This window comes from Stegodyphus dumicola, chromosome 2 (genome assembly GCF_044657685.1).
Source record: "Stegodyphus dumicola isolate Sdum_Otavi_A_Nest chromosome 2, ASM4465768v1".
NCBI classification, from domain to species: Eukaryota; Metazoa; Arthropoda; class Arachnida; order Araneae; family Eresidae; genus Stegodyphus; species Stegodyphus dumicola.
In genome coordinates this window covers 160,564,514-160,581,978 of record NC_140769.1, presented here as the reverse complement: position 1 = coordinate 160,581,978, position 17,465 = coordinate 160,564,514, and the positions used below count along the sequence as shown (strand labels likewise).

The 17,465-nt window shown below is 35.0% G+C and overlaps 1 protein-coding gene across 1 annotated transcript in view; it reads right to left on the bottom strand.

Annotated features, from left to right (window-relative positions):
- Positions 1-13,272, bottom strand: part of LOC146998628 (uncharacterized) — a 94,701-nt gene extending 81,429 nt beyond the window's left edge. The window contains exons 1-2 of the mRNA XM_085811383.1: positions 12,313-13,272; positions 4,732-4,827 (exon numbers count right to left, since the gene is read on the bottom strand). Coding sequence (XP_085667509.1) covers positions 4,799-4,827; positions 12,313-12,610 — 327 coding nt within the window. The 5' untranslated portion in view covers positions 12,611-13,272 and the 3' untranslated portion in view covers positions 4,732-4,798. The remainder of the gene's footprint in view (positions 1-4,731; positions 4,828-12,312) is intronic.
- Positions 13,273-17,465: the final 4,193 nt, after the last annotated feature.

The window sequence follows — 17,465 nt, the reverse complement described above, 5'->3', positions numbered from 1 at the left end:
ATGTCAAAAAAGCTGTAAAAGTTCATTACTAAGCAATGTCAGTTTGAAATTTCTAACTTAAAATTATTTATGTTAGGTCTTTTATATTAATTACTATGTTAGATCCTTATTTGAAACTCTACTCAATATTTCGTGTAATGTATCATAACTATGTAGGAGTTATTTATCAGGTATGATAAATTAAATTTCGTTCTCAAAAGGCTGTAAGAGTTCAGCGCTAAATAAATTATTGACAATGTGAAATATGGGTATTTTTCAGTTAAGTTACAAGGAATACGTTAAAAATATTCCAAATTAACACATTTTTATATTCCAAATTGGGAGAAAGGCGATAAAGTTTCATTTCCATGGCTGAATTTTAATTCCATGTGTATTATAGACTTTAAATTCTCCTTCACAAAATGTGACTATAATTCAAGTTTAAAATATTACGTTACAATGTGGATATTCTTCTCTGTAGTTAAAATATAATTCAATCTTCTGTACCTTGTTAAGAGAGTTAGGCTGTGATAAGTTCATATAGAGTAGTGTTTATAAAATTCTGCGGTAAATGGTGGAAATATTAAGAATTCGAGTGACGTTTTCACATGAAGGAAAAATCAAGGTTCAGTGTATGTTTGGTGATTTAAGTAGGATGTGTGCAAGAAAATACAAGATATTTTTGTAAAATATTTCAAAGAGTTACCAAAATTTGTGTTAGTAGTATAAATGAATTTTACTGAATAAAAGGGAGTGTTCTGAATATATATCTTTAAATGTCTGTAGAGTAAAATAAGAAGAAATGGAGTAATATTGGTATGTATCTAAACTTAGCTGGGTAGAAATGCTCCATGCATTGGTTTGAGTGGGCTTCATACCATGAAAATTTATTGTTCCTTGTAAGATTTGTTTAAAGTTAGTAAGTCTTACAATAAAGAAACACGTGTAAGTCTGCATTTATTATGGGAAAAAGGAATCAGAAATACAGCATGAATATGTTTTTTAAGTTAAATATAAGGGTAAATGTATAAATGGAAAGTGTAAAAATTACATTTGTCAGACATAGTTTCGTGAATCCTTTGAGTAAAAGTAAGACGTGTAAAAGGGAATCAACAAAGTTTTGTATAGTTGGCCAAAAAGTTAATACAGTCATTAATAGTTAGTACAATGCATTAGAAGGAAAAGTTCTGAGTATCTCCAACTTAGTAGTAAAAACGTAAGAAATGTAGTATTCCAGTTAAACTATATATAGAAAGAGCATTGTGTATATTGGCTTAATGTTACAAAAAATATTATCTAGTGAAGTTATATGCATGTAAATTCCAGCTTAAAATTTCAAAGACAGAGAAATGTAGGTAAGTTTACTTTTGGAGAAATGGAAATGTAACATCGTATTGTATTTAAAACAAGGGGAAAAAGTTAAGGGTAAAATAAAAATGCAACAAAAAAAATTTTTAATGGAAAGGGGGAAAAAAAAGGAATTTTTTTAGGAAGTAAAATGCATAAGGAAAAAACCAAAAAACTGCATTTGTGCAAACAAAAAACTCAAAATATTAAAATTATGAAACTAAATATTACTTTTATAAAAAAATTAAGTTAAAAATGTAGTAACACCTTTTTTTAAAATAAAAAGCGGAAAGGAAAATTAAATTTGTAAAAATAAATATTACTTTTGTAAAACCAAAAAAAAAAAAGTTTAAACAAAAAAATTAAAATAAAGTAAAGTAAAAATACGAAAAGGAATAAATTTTGGGAAAAAAAAAAACTTTTGCAAAATAAAAAAGTGAAAAGGAAAAATTCAATTCGTAAATAAAAATATTACTTTTGTAAAACCAAAAAAAAGTTAAACAAAAAAATTTAAATAAAGTAAAGTAAAAATACGAAAAGGAAAAAAATTTTGGAAAAAAAAAACAAAAAACTTTTGCAAAATAAAAAAGTGAAAAGGAAAATTCAATTCGTAAAAATAAATATTACTTTTGTAAAACCAAAAAGAAAATTAAATATAAAAAAATAATTTTTGCAAGATAAAAAGTAAAAAGAAAATTTAAATTCACTTTTGTGGAAGTAAACGTCAATTTGCGAAAGTTAAAAATAAAATTTATGTTTGGAAAAGGGAAAAAATGAAATAAAAAATTAATAAATTAACTAATAACTTAAAAAATAGTAAGAATAAGATGAAAAATGAAAACATTGGCTGAAATAAGATAGATATTGTTAGCGAAATGCTGATTGGTTGTTAAGATTGTATACGTTCGCCAGGGCAGATGTAGAAAGCGTGAAGCGGTTTCGGCATGTTGCAACGTGAAAGAGATGACGTTTGCCTTTTCCCCCAGCCTATTGATGTCATGGTGATTTTCGCTGATGATGTCATTCCTTCACGTGATACAAGATGGCGCTGGTGTCGTCACTTCCGGTACCAGGCCCCTCTGGATACTTCCCACGCCCCTTTTCTGTGACGTCACTTCCGTCACAGAAACTACTGGTTACCTGCGCTTACTACTACCGTGCTTTGCGGTTCTTAAGGCAAAACCTAACTCATTGATACAGCTGTCCCAGCGGTCATGAAAATTTTTCACATATCCCCTGATAATTTTTACAATATTCTTATTTACGCGTTCCGCTATATTCGACTGCGGTCTATACGGTACTATTTTTAGATGGCGTATGCCAAGTCCTGTGCACAAATTTTTAAATATACTACTAACAAACTGTTTTCCGTTACCTGATATTACTTTTAGTGGGGCCCCGTATTTTAATATATATTTATTTAAGAACGAATCTGCAACTATTTTAGCTGAAGCTCGTTTAAGAGGGACGATTTCTACCCATTTTGAAAAACAATCAACGATTGTTAAAATATATCTGTTTTTATTTATTTTTGTCCTAGGGTAGGGTCCGAGCAAATCTATGCCAACTATTTCATTTGGAAAAGTGGTCTTTATGTTTTTTAAATACCCGGCCGGGCTGTAATTAACATCGTTTATTAATTGGCACATATGACACGACTTAACATACGCCGTAACAACTTTCTGTAACTGCGGAAAATAAACCGCTTCGCGTACCCTCTTTAGTGTTTTTCGTATTCCGAAATGTCCGGCAGAAGGTAGATCGTGGAACTCCTCTAAGATACTTAAACGTAGACTCGCTGGGATTACTGGTCGGTATTCCTGATTTTCATTCGTTACCTTTGTGTAAAATAACAATTTGTCGATTATTTCGTAATGCTGTGCCTTATTGCGAATAGCCGTTAAATCTATATGTTCAAATTTTTCAGGGTCTTCCAGGTATGCGTAAATATCTTTAAATTACGGGTCCTTTTTCAATTCTTCGACTGTTGTTTCACGGGACTCAATAACTCTTGAGGTGAGCATAGCACACTTGATTGTGTTTCTCTCTTCATCAATTTTTATTCGCGAAAGGGCATCGGCTACTAAGTTTTCTTTTCCTGGAGTGTGTTTTATGATTAAGTTGAACTCTTGTAATTTTAAAGTCCACCGTATCAAGCGAGGCGATACTTTTTTTTTCTGAATATAAGCGACCCACTGCCGCATGATCTGAGTAGACCGTTATCGGTGAACTTCCGAAGTAGACACGAAACTTCTGAAGTGCTAATAACACAGCGAGCGTTTCTCGCTCAGTAGCGGAATAATTCCTCTGAGTACCATTCAAGGTTTTCGAAAAAAAAAAAAGCTATACGTTGCCCATTTTGGGAGAACATCGCTCCAACTGCATAATCGGATTCATCCGCTGAAATTTCTAAACCTTGCTCGCCTTCTGGGAATTTAAGGACTGGGACATTGATTAGGGCATTCTTTAGTTGTTTAAACGTGGTGTTCGCCTCGGCTGTCCAAGAAAATCTACTTTTCTTTCTATTTAGCACTAGAAGAGGCTCAACTATTTTCGCAAAGACCTTTATGAACATTCTATAATAGGAACATAAGCCCAAAAATGAAGACAATTTCTTAGCCGTATTTGGGGAAGGATAACTTTTAATTGACTTAATTTTTGAATCATCAGTCTCTATGCCCTTATTAGAGATTTTGTACCCGAGGTATCGCAATTCCTTTGCCGCGAACGTGCACTTTCTTGCATTTATTTTGAAACCGGCCTCGTTAAGTAAGGCAAAAACTTCTTCCAAATGTTTCAAATGTTCCTCTAATGCTTCTCTGGTAATTATGATATCGTCAAGATAAATAATTGTACTTTTACCTAAACCTGGCTTCAAGACTATGTCCATAGCTTTTTGGAACGTAGCTGGCGCTCCGCTTAAACCAAAGGGCATTCTTAAAAAGGCATACACGCCTGAATTTGTTATTAACGCGGTCTTTTGGACTCCTCCGGCTTAAGAGCGATTTGAAAGTAACCCGAAGTGAGGTCTAGGGTTGTCATGAATTTAGTCGAGCAAATTTTTCTAATTATTTCGTCAATTATTGGTAGGGGATACGTGGGATATTTTGTTATACTGTTCAACTTACGATAATCAACTGCATACCTATACGCGTCCGGGTGTTCAGGCGGTAGTTCGTTCTTTTTTCTACAAAGGACCACCGGACTTGCGTACGAACTCGTGCTAGGCACGATTATTTTGTTTTCTAGCATTTTCTCAATATGCTTCTCGATAATTTTTTCTTTCGTTTTATCATATCTATAAGGCTTTGATCGGACTGGAGGAGCATTCCCAGTGTCTATGGAATGACTAACTATCTGAAAAAAACCAGGTTTATCGTTAAACAAAGAATTAAATTTCCTTACCAGTCCTTCAATCTTCTTTTTCTCTTCGAGTTTCAGGTGGTCTAAATGCAATTCCGGCATGGAAACTTCATCTTCTTCTACCGGGTCCATGTGCACCTGAAACGTAGAATTCTGAAAATTAAGGTTTGAGCCGGATGCGCGTAAAAACTCGACACCCAATGTAACTGACGTGAGTAAATTTTTCACGACTAAAAAATTAATTTTTAGAACCTCGTTTTTAATCTGAACATGCAGTGCGGTTTTCCCCAAACATACGCACTGTTTGCCTTGGGCGGCAATTACTTTCTGTCCCGTGGCTTTAAACAGTCTGTAACGACGAAAATGCTTTTTAAAAAAATTCTCCGATAGGAATGAACATTGTGCCCCTGTGTCCAGGAGTGCAGTGGTTGGTATATTATTTACTAGAATCTGTACCTCCGGCATAGCTAGATTTTGTACCACCACTGTATTTAAACAAATTTCTGAGGGGTCTTCTTTCCCACTCGGTGACCGTTGCCCCTTCTCGATCACCGGTTTGCGTTTAAATTCTGGTTACCTGCCGTCTCTTTTCGCTGATTTTTATATCCACCGCCCTTAGAATTTTCTGCGCTCTTTTTCTTGAACTTTTCACCTTTCTCGTCTGCCGATACGCCTTGTACTGAACTTGTGGTTTCTGTTGAGGAGTAAACCTGGAGTACTGGCCAAACTGACTTGCACGCGCTTTCTTCGAGTTTCTTCTACTTTGGAATTTCACTGCCAGCTGAAATAGAACTTCTAATGTTTGCGGATTACGCACTTCGAGAAAATCTTGCGTTAACGGTAGAAGACGCGGTAGAATTATTTCGATAATTTCTTTATCGGGCTTTTTCCCGTATAATAGATTAAAAATATGAACTTTTCTTAAAATGAACTCAGTCAAATCCTCGAAACTGCCTTGGTATTTACTATACAATTATGATTCAAGCTTCGCATGATCTTTAACAACTGGAAATGCTTTTAGTAATGCAGACTTGAAATTTTCCCAGTTATATGATTCAGATCCTGTGTCCCCCAACAAGAACTTTCCTATACTCTTCTGCCAGCTAAGGGCTTGACCTTTTAAGGCTGTAGTAGCGATGATCACCTTTTGTAGCTGATTCACATCCAATTGCTCCAAAAATGTCAGGACTGAGCCCTTGCCGTCAAAAGTTGCTGTTGGTTTCATAGATGCATGCAACGTTTCCACGAGGAATCCAAACCCTTCTACTGTATTCGTGGATGTTGTAGGAGACCTGAAAGTTCTGAGGGGTCAACGTAAAATTCCCGGATTCTAACGACATGGTCCGTTAAAACATTTCGGGCGCCAAATGTAGAGTAGCTCACTTTGGAATTCTAAGTTAATGTTGGAAGTGAGAAATCTAAGAACTGATAAGCGAATAATCGCTTGCGTTCGGTGACAAGAAACAACAAGATAGAAGGATAAATAACCCTTTATTATTCTAATAAGATTTAACAAACTCCGCCTGGGAGTGTACAAGCAAAGCCCGCACTTGGACTTGAACTAAAAAGACTAAGAATTAAACTAAACGTAAGATTAACTAAAGAAGTATAGCCGAAGCTATCAAGGTTCAATTTGAGTTGGCCCCTTAACTTATTTTACCACGAAGCTTAGCAAGGGCCTGAGTACGGCCGAGCGAAATAACAGCTTTGAGAGAGAGAGCGGCCAAAAAGGCAGACGCGCGTAAATTAGAAACTCTGATTCTCTCTGATTCACTAAGTAACTTCGTGGTTTAAATACCGCTCCTCCTCATTAAATATTCAGCAAGATTCCAAAAGTACGTTTTGGCCGGAAGTAGTAAGTTGAAGTTAAGAATTTGACAGGAAAGGAATTTTAACTTAAAATTTAACTATTAATAAAATTAGCATAATTCTTACAAAGTGGCTGAGCTTCTTAAGCCAAAATTCGTTAAATTTATACAAAATATGAAATATTTCAAAAACAAATTAAAAATTCAAATTCAGGTTTCGAGGTGCGCATGCCTTACAGAATATCCTCATGCATTGTCACCAGAGGCTATTTCACATTTTAATTAATATCTAAAAGTTCTGCAGCTATATTTAATCAATAATCAAACTGACTGTTATTCGCTTTTAAGCACCGCTTTATATTTATGTTTTCATTACTAATGACTAATTTCATTACTACAAATCAATTTTCCTAGATGCATGGTTTTATTTATTTTTGACATAGTAAAATTAATTGAAATTACCCAAAAGAAATAATCAACCATATGTTTTTACTAAACTTATATGTTGTATATTACTAATTACTTTTCTTATGCAATAATAAATTATGTTAATCAATTTTTAAATTTCCTTTGTTAAATATAAATAACTGTTGGGCAGTTTTCAATCTTGCTGTGGTGCAAATATATCTGTAATCAATGCAAGTTTTAACTTTTTCTTTAATTCGGTGCTCATCAAGATTTCATGCACATATTTTTATATATTATAGGTATATAAAAAGTAATCAAAATCGTAAAAAACAACCTTATATTTAGCGTAGGTATAATGAAACACTCAATCGATTTCGAGGGCAGCTAAAGGTCCCTCCTCATCAGGAGAAAGAAATACATAGAAAGAAGAAAATAGGAATCACAGAAACACGTGGTGCTTATCAGCACTGCACGTGGTTATAACTAGATTTTTAATCAGAGTTGCACTGGCCGCCTACTTTTACTGAGCCAGGCTGTCTGATCAAGTATAAAGAAATATTAGCGAAGTTAAAATAGGGAGCGAGGGGAAAATGCACATTACGCTCAAAATCTGAACTTCAAATAATGGAAAGCCAATGCCAATGATTTGAAAATTACGGAGTTCCTATGGTTCAAAACCATTTACCTCCTCATCAGAATTAATAAAAGCGAGCAGAAATGGGAAAAAATTTTGCATAAGTGAGTTACTTGATGCACACTAGAGGGAGCCACTGGCTCAAGAAAGTTTAGGGATAGAGATGAGATAATAAAAACTTAATAATCATAATATTTTTTATAAGCTTTTAGGTTTTATAATTTTTTTGTATTTAATATTTTATACTTTTTTTTGGTTTTTATAAATTTTTGTACACAATACAACACTAAAGCAGAAAGCGGAGAGGAAAGATTTTAAGATTAAGAGGCTCATTGGCATGTGGCTTGTGTAGGATAGTGCAAATAATAAATATGAACGCGTTGAAAATATTCATGGGCAGATTTTAAAAATCTGCGGGAGATGTGATTCTATGCGAACAGATTGATAACTTTGCTTGAAGATCTTGGTTGCAGGTAAAGATGGTAATAAGCAATTATATGGCAGCTCGCTGAAGAGACTTCCTTCCTTCATGGCGCGGGAGCTGGTACTGATGTAGAGAGGGCGTGTCTTGCCCTTTTAGATGGACGGTAGATGCCGAACTCTCGGCCAATCACGGCTCTTGGTCTCTTCTGTGAGCTGCGAATAGCAGGATCGTAGGCTGGCATCTGCTGAAGTGCTCGGTTATCAATCTGTTCAATTTTGAGGAATAAATTTTGACTATGTTTTTTGATAAGGTAATCAACAGGTTTAATGTTAAGGTCCGAATGAATCACATCTGTACGGACGTACCAAGCTGCGTTTAGGGCCATACGTAAGGTTTTACTTTGAAAAGATTGAAGTTTTTTCACATGAGTTTTTGCAGCAGTACCCCAGATTGTACATGCATACATAAAGACAGCTCTTATTATGGAAGTATAGAGAAGGATTTTGTTTTTAATTGACAGATTGCTCTTTCGAGCTAAAAATGGGTAAAGTTGGGCTCTGGCACCTTTTGCTTTGTTGAGAACATTTTCAATGTGAAGGCGCCAGGTTAATTTTGAATCAAGTACAACTCCTAGGTACTTGTAAGAGTTTGACCAGGGAACATAGTCGTCAAAGAATTTAATATTAATGGAAGGGTACGGGAGGGGGCTACGTTTGAATATCATAGCAGCACATTTGGCAACATTAATTTTTATTTTCCAAGTGATGAGCCAGTGCTCAAGGCTAGAGAGATAACTCTGAATGTTTTGGACTAAGTTTTCCAGGCGTTTGTGTTGAGCTAGGATGGCCGTATCATCTGCATAAAGTGCAAGAGTGATACTTGGTGATTTTGGTATGTCATTTATGAAAATGTTGAACAAAATTGGGCCTAAAAGTGACCCTTGGGGGACGCCGCTTAGTATAGGACGGGGTGTCGAAATGATAGAATTAACTCGTACAGAAAAAGATCTATTAGTGAGGTACGAATTAATTATATGAATTAAATGGGCCGAAACGTCAAGTCGTATGAGCTTGATAATAATTCCTATATGCCAAGTCCTATCAAATGCTTTGGCTATGTCAAGAAATAAAGCGCCAGTAAGCATTTTGTTACGAAACCCTTCGTGAATGAACTCCACTGTCCTCAGCAGCTGGTGCGTGGTGCAGTGTTTTGCTCGAAATCCAAATTGTTAATCAATCAGAACGTTGTGATTTCGGAGAAAATCATTCAGGCGTTTAAGTAACACAAACTCGTATATCTTGGATAACGAGGATAGGAGGCTGATAGGTCTATAATTTTGAGGGTTAGAAAGGCTTTGGCCTGGTTTTGGAATAGGCACAATAAGTGCTTGTTTCCAGCTTTGAGGAAAATAGCAATGCTGTATCATAAAATTTATAAGCATTACTAAGAAAAATAGATAGTGGGTGGGTAAATTTTTAATCATACGATTAGAAATAGAGTCCATACCAGGGGCTTTTTTGGGTTTGAGCTTGGTAATGTATTCACTTACCTCGCTCATGGATGTGTATTGTATTTCTCTCGCAAAAGGCGAGGAGAGGAAACGTTCAACATCTTGTGGGAAAGAACTTGCGCTGTTCGCAAAAATTCCTTCATTATGTGGTGTAAATTGAGTTTGAAGAGAATCCGCAATTAATTCGGATTTCTCAGCGTCTGTGTGAGCCACCACTGCGTCCTTAGCTAAGGACGGAATGTTAGATTTGTGTTTGCGTAGGCGGGCTGATGCGCGCCAAAGACTGTTATCATTGGTCGTTAGGGACTGAATGTAATTCGTGTACTGTGATTGGAAGAAATGGTCACATGATGCCTTGATCTCATTTTGGAGAGCACGGAGTTGAATTTTTAAGCCAGGATTTCTATTTCTTTGCCAAAGTCTCCGTACTTTATTCTTTTCTTTAATTTTGAGTTTAATTTCTTGAGGTAATTTACGAAAATTGGGTCTGAGGGTGGGTTTTGATACTTCCTTATAAGTATCTGTTAAAATGGTCGTTAAGTGATCAACTGCCGAGTCTATATCATGGCTGGATTTAATTTCAAGGGAGGGCAAACTTTTACTTTTAAGTTTGAAACTAAAATTGTCCCAGTTTGTAGAGACGAGTGCCGGAGAATTTTGATTAAAGATAGTGCAGTTAAGGTCTATGATTACGGGGTTGTGATCTGAGGATAAACAGTTTTCCACAGTCACGTGATATCCAAAGGGGATGTTTCGAAAAAGTGCCAAATCGATGAATGAAGGGGCACCCCGTGAACCATATCTAGTAGGGCAATCCGGCGCAATAATTTTAACTTGGGCGCACTGAGCCCATTTTAGAAGGCCACGACCAGCAGGGTTTGATCTATGGCAACGCCAATGCTGGTGGTGACAATTTAAATCACCAGCTATGATTAGATTGTTGGAAAAGGTGAGCAATTTGTTAAAATCAACCACAGGTAAATTTCCACCTGGTGGAAGATAGGCAGAGATCATTACAAGGGAGGGCGAATTTTGAATGAAAATTTCGATGATTGTTGCCTCGAGTTTACTCATACTCGGAGTGTCAATTCTTTTGTGTGGTATTGAATTTTTAATATAGACACATGTGCCACCATGATAGACATCACGAGTATTAGAAGCTTGTCTGTCATTTTTATATAATGCATAATTTGCAAGCTTGGGAGCTCTCCCTGGCTGGAGTTTGATCTCTTGGACAAAAATAATGTCAAAATCCTTCTCTTCCACATAGTCTCGAAACTCATGGAATTTGGATAGAATGCCATTTGCATTCCAAGTGCATAGTTTTAAGTTTTTCAATCCTTTCAAGGTATTGAATTTTACTGTCTGGGGATATCAGAGAATTGGAGAGTAATATAACTCTCAAAGATGTAGTAAGCCGCGTCAGCACCAGATAGAGCCACTCTGAGCTGCGGTAAGGCGTTTTTGAATGCCAAAAGAAGTCTGCTCTGGTCAATACCAGGCTGGTTTGAAATTTGAATGATTGCCAAAAGGATTTCGGTGCAATTTAGCGTCGAATTAGCTCCTAAGGGGACCGATAAATTTGGAATTATTTGGGGTGCAGCTTGTTGCATACCAGTAAGTGCTGCGGAGAAAGAAACTCCAGGGCGAATATTATTTGCACTGGGTGTAGGTGCAGCCGACAGTGTTGGGAATTGTGTGTTGTTTTGGATATTAATTTTGTCTGCGTTGGTTTTTTCAGCGGTCAGACTGGGTTTGGTGCTCGGTTTCGAATTTGATCTGTTTTTGGAGCCTGGAAATCTTGGGCAGGAACGCCAGTTTGCTGCATGGTTTCCTGCGCAGTTTGCACATTTGTTGGGTGCTTCAAAAGGTTTCGGACAGTCTTTTGCTTGGTGTGGACCTGCACACTTGACACATTTTCTAGGGAGAGTACACACTTCTGATGAGTGAAAGAACCCTTGACAGCGCCAGCACTGTGAAGGGCCTTTTTGTCCTTTAAAGTGCTCCATGGCAACTTCAGTTCCAAGGAGCTCTGTGATATTGTAAATTTCTTCTGCTTTAAGGCTATTGTAGATCTGGACGTAGAATAGAGGCATCGGCATTTTTGTCTTCCATCTTTTTAGTTGTGATATCTTATGAATCTTGAAACCGAGTACTTCCACCGCAGTCTGCACAACACTGAGTGGTGTGTTTGAGGGTAATCCCCTAATAACTATTTTTAGTGGCCTGTCGGATTTAAGGGTGTGTGATTTAAATTCAATAGTGTTGTCTGTTAAAAATCTAACGACAGTCCTGTAGTCGGTTTCATTTGAAGTGGTTAATTTTAAAAAGTCTATGTTCTGTTTTGATTGGACTGTCGGTGCGTGTCTTTTGAGTTGATTTAGGAGGAAGAACCAATCAGCTCTAGGCTTAATGAAAATTGGTGGGGGTGCCTGTACTTTTTGAATTGGAATGTCTGTCGGCTGCTGTGTAGACTGTTCTGTTGTATTTGTTTGGATGACATTAAAAGAATTTGGAGTGGTTATATTATTAGATTCAGTAGAGATGGGTTTGGTTTGTGGTTTTTTTGCAATTAAATGTTTAGGTGGTATTACAAAGCCTTCAGAATCTGTAGGGCGTGTGCGTTTTTTTGGGTCAGATTTAGGAGTTTCTATTGGGGTTTTTGGTTTTTCTGTAGGGGTGGTTTTAGGAGAATTTGGAGTGGTGTGTTCCGAAATAGGGGGTTTTGAAGATTTAGCCTGACACTCTTTAAAAAATTCATCTTCAGTGGCAGGAAGGGTAAAGAGGTTTACTCCGAGGTTTGTGCATAAGGTGTGGAGAGAAAATAAAATGCGCTCACCCTCGTCGGTCATTTGCTTGATCATCTGGTCCTTGGCTGGGTTGTCCGATCGCTGCAGTCGCTGGATATCAAAAAGCAAATCAGTATGTCGATTCTTCAAGGCGTAGATCTGTATTGCGCTTTTCGACAACTCCATCGCTGAGGGAGAGGCAGGTGGAGGAGTAGTCGTGTCCATATCGGTGGAGATCCTTAATTGAGATGAGGCAGCGGTAGAATTACCAGCTGGCGGCGCCGTATTCGGGTTCACATTGCTTTGCAGGAGCTCTGAGCTCTTACGTCCTTCATCCTCTTCGTCCATGACGAGAATCTCATAATGGAAAGCAACCACTGAACGGATTTTTATACCCTCTGGTAGTACCAAGTGCGAGGAGGTAACGCCATCTATCGGCAAAAATAATTGAATTAAGACAGTAGAATTTTAAAGGCATTAGGAAGGACTGGATTGGACTTCAAATCATTAACTAAACTTTCTAAATCTTTGTGAATGTGAAAAGCCTCAAGAAAATCCAATTCGCCTATGGAAGAAGCCTTTTGGATGATTTTTGCAGACCCAAAATCAAAATTATGGTTAAAAGTCCAGCTATGATACGCTATTGAAGATTTGTTAATTTCCCCTTTTTTGACATAAGATTCATGTTCCTTGATACGAAACTTCAACGCTCTTTTTGTTTGGCCAATATATCTTAAACCACACTGACATGATATACTATAAAAAGTACTTATGATGAAAAGGGTAATTCAGAATTAAGGAAATGTTTCATTTAAATTTCCGCTAGGAAAATTGAAGCGATAATAAACATGTAACGCAGATCCTTTAATTGCTGCTACAAAGAATGCTGTCTTAAACAAAATTCTTCGTTACAAGGTAACAGATTTTGATTTTAGTTTAAATATTATTACTTTAGCGAATTGCTCCAGAGAAATACTTCAACTATTTCGAAGGAATTCTTGGGGTTCTTTCTCTGCTCGGACTAGAATATTACGTTGACTCAATTTAATTACATAAAAAGTAATGAAACAATGGAAAGTTTTCTTCTTACTGCTTTTGATCTTCCGCGTCTCCCCTCTTGCATTTTCCTCCAAAGAGTTAATGACGTCATTTATCATGACGTCAAAACGCTATTCGAAAGCATATGCTCAGAGCGCCATTTTGAACCACGTATTGAAATAGAAATGTAATGCAAATAAATTATTTCAATGCTTACGTATCATTTTTTTAAAATATTTTATAAATATTTGCATGGTTATTTTATGCTTTGAATATCATCTTTATTTTATCCATAGTTAATAAAAATTTCTTATTTTCGTAGTTAATAAAGTAATCTCTTTTGCTACATAAAAGGGATTTTTCCAAAACTGAAATTTTAAAAGATTGGATAAATCGCAAGTGAGAGAAATTCTACAAAATTATAAACATTAAGTTTCCGTTCAACACTCGTTTTGTTTGTGCATTTTTCAATAGAATTTAATATTTTTATTAGCCCAAACGCTCAATTTGCACAAAAGGGCTATTGATTTCGTTTCGGCATTTTTGCATTACTTCACTATAAACGGCGATTCACTTTTCAAATTGTTGCCACCTAATATTAGAGCCCTGTATTATATTTAAAAAAATCAAATAATGAAGAATCTACATGCATATATATATGTTTTTCTTACCGTCAAAAGAAAAGGCACCTAGAGACATCCAATTTTGAATAACGTGGTCCTCCACTCAAATATGGGCATCTGGAAGCCCAAACTTGGAATTTGTTTTTATTATCTATTTCATATTTTGTAAAACTTTAACGAATATTTGATTAACAAATTCGACAATTTCAAAGCGAGCAACGGCAACACTCTACGGAGGGCGGGGATAAATTTCCAGCGCGCGAGACTGTGTATCGGAAATTCTAAAGATATGCTCTTTTTATATTATTTTGTAACATTGCCGTTGAATTGAATTTTATGGTTTAAGTGAGAAGAACATGATATTTAATAAATTAAGGTAACACAAAACGTTAAGAAAACGCTCGTTTGGGTACAATTTAAAATCTGAATGGCTATCAGATTTTTTTTTTTTTTCCTTTATATTTTGTGTTTTAACTATACTTTTATTTTTAGCTATGGTTCCACTTTGCAGACTCTCCTATTTTTGAAAACATCGAAATTCAATTACTTTTAAAATTCGCAAATCTTAATTATTATTATTTATTTTTTAGCTTGAAGGGTTGCTCGATCAGTGCATTATACTGCTTTTGAAAAATAAAATACAGTATGCATATTGATTTTTATCTCAGTCCACTAGTCCACTATACACCTTTTTGTGCATAATTAAAGAAAATATATTTATATTTTACTCGGTGTATTTTTTTAAATAGAAGTATGGCAGCAGTACATATATTTAAAATACGTTTTCTTAGAAACTTGATTCTACTACCATATTATACCAAATTATATGAAAAAATTTCGATTTAGGCATAAGTATGATTGCGAAAACCTGTCAAAACATTATGCGAAAAACAAGAAAAAAGTAGCCTTTTCTTGTAGATCAGATCTTAATAATGGAAGAGCTAAGCTAGCATTTATACGACAAGCAGGTAATAAGCTATTTAGTTATTCTTATTTCATGAAACCAATTCGCTATGAAAAATTGAAAGCTTTCAAATTTTACATTGCGCCCAAAGGGGCGTTTCTGTAACGTTTTGTGTGTTACGTTTATTTATTAAATATCATGTTCTTCGCACTTACAGTATAAAATTCAATTCAATAGCAATATCGCAAAATAATTTTAAAATGAGCATATCCAATAGAATTTCCAATAGAAATACATAGTCTCGCGCCCTGAAAATATTTTTTTCCCCGTAGAGTGTTGCCATTTCTCGCTTTTAAATCGCTGAGTTTGTTGATCAAAAATTTTTTAAAGTGTTATAAAATATGAAATAGATAATAAAAAAAATCCCAAATTTCAAATTTGGGCTTCAAAGATGCCCCTATTCTGGTGGAAATGTACGTTATTTAACATTTGATGACTGTATGGGTACCGTTGTTTTATTACAATACGAGAAACATACATACATTCATGCAGATTCTTCATTATTTAATTTCTTTAATATAATACAGGGCTCTCATATTTGATGGCAACAATGACAAGTGAACTAGAGTGAACCAACACAAAATGCCGAAACGAAATTATTAGTCCTTCTGGGCAAATTGCTCCTTTGGACTAAAAAAGTTATCCTTTCTGTTCATTAGAATTGCGGCTGAATTATGAATAGTGGTATTTGAATTAAATTTCGAATTCCGTTCTATAAAATTGTTTAAGCAGATACAGTGGCTCACATAAATGTTCGTACGCTTACGAGTTTTAGTGAAATATTTCTTTATTCATTAATAAAAGTTAATATTTTCGAATGAATTTTTTTTTCTCTAGCCACATTAATTATTTTATGAGCATAGTCAAACTTTTTTTTTGGGGGGGGGAAATGTATAATAAAAAACATAACTGAAAAGTTTCCTCTCCAAAGTCTTCTTACCCTTTAAAGTAATCTGAATATATTAGTAAATATTATAGTATTTCTGTTAGCTAGTATTTTGTAGTATATAGTGGAGTATTTATGATAGCTTTCAAACATCTGGGCATAAAATTAAACAGCTCTTTTTTTGGGGGGGGGGTCTATATCTGCATTAATGTTCCTACATTCTTCCATCATTGCTGTTTTTGTTCTTGGTTACTGAGGTGGTGTTTTCAGAACTTGTGGAGAATTATAGTCACCCAAAAGGCAAACGTTGATTGCCGTTCGTTAAAGCCTGATAAAACATAAAGTTGCTTCCAACACCCAAATTTTGGGTGGATAATTTTAAATTATCTTTTAAAATATTTAAATAAAGAACATGGTTCGTTGTGCCATCAATAAATAATAAATTATTAAATCCTGATGCTCCCTCACGCTAGAATACCTCCACAGCCATGCTCCTCATTTGACTTTTTTTCATACAATTAAACGCCTATAGGAACCAAAAATGTTAAATTTGCTTTCATCTGCAAATAAGACATGATTCCGATATGTTTTGGGCTTATTTACCTTTAAGTTTGAGAAGAAAAGCCTAAGCTTTCTATATTTTGCTCTTCCAAAACATTTCTTCGAGAAGAGCGCCCATGTAGCTCAGCTGATCTAAGCACTCGTCGAACACTTTTAAGCGAAACTGGAGTAGAAAATTGTTCAATAAACTCTGTAGAAATCTTTACAACACTTAAACATGGATTTTTCACAGATTTTATAACTATAAATCTCTGATCACGTTGAGTCATGTTTAATCCTCTTTGGCAGACAATTCCTTCTTACTTTATTTTGAAGACGATTTTCTTCTTTAGAGCATTTTATAACATACTACATCGTAGAATGGGATAAATTTATTAATTTAGCGATATCCCGAATCGAATTTTCCTCCTTATGATAAAAAATGATCAATTTGCTATTGGTGTTCGTTGCTTCCTTACGACTACGAGATAGTCATAAACATTAAATTAAATATAACGAAGTAAGCAAGCAAAAAATAAAGCCAAAAAATTTTTAAACGTTACCAAAATGCAAAAAAATAGTAAAAAAAAAAGGTGGTAGAATTTTATTTATGACATTTTACGAAAATGTTTCGATGTACGATCACTTTTTGTCTATACATTCTTATCTTATTCTTCCTTTTATTATTCTTAGTCTTCATTTTATCTACACACCTATTTTATCCTTACATTTTCAATTTTAGATAATAAAAGTAAATCAATATTAGAAATTAAAAAGTTTGGTTTTATACAAAATCACATGGAGATGGATATGAGAAAATATTGGGCTTTATATTCGAATTCATTTCCGAGTTACAGCGCTTTTTCTGCAAATTCTTAAAGTGTGCGAAACACTTTTGCGAGACACTGTAGCAGTTTATAGAATAGGAAAATCCTCTGAGATTTATCTTACCCATAATTGAAAAATAACTTTTCAATATAACATTCTGTATAAATATCTCCCAAAACCTTTTATTTTTTCTCAAAAATAGTTAACTAGCTTCAGAATAAACGTAATTTTTAGCTCAAAGGAGCGTTAGTCCAAAAAGGCTATTAGTCTCGAAATGGCATTTTGCGTTATATCACTCTAAAAGTCTGAATCACTTTTCAAGAT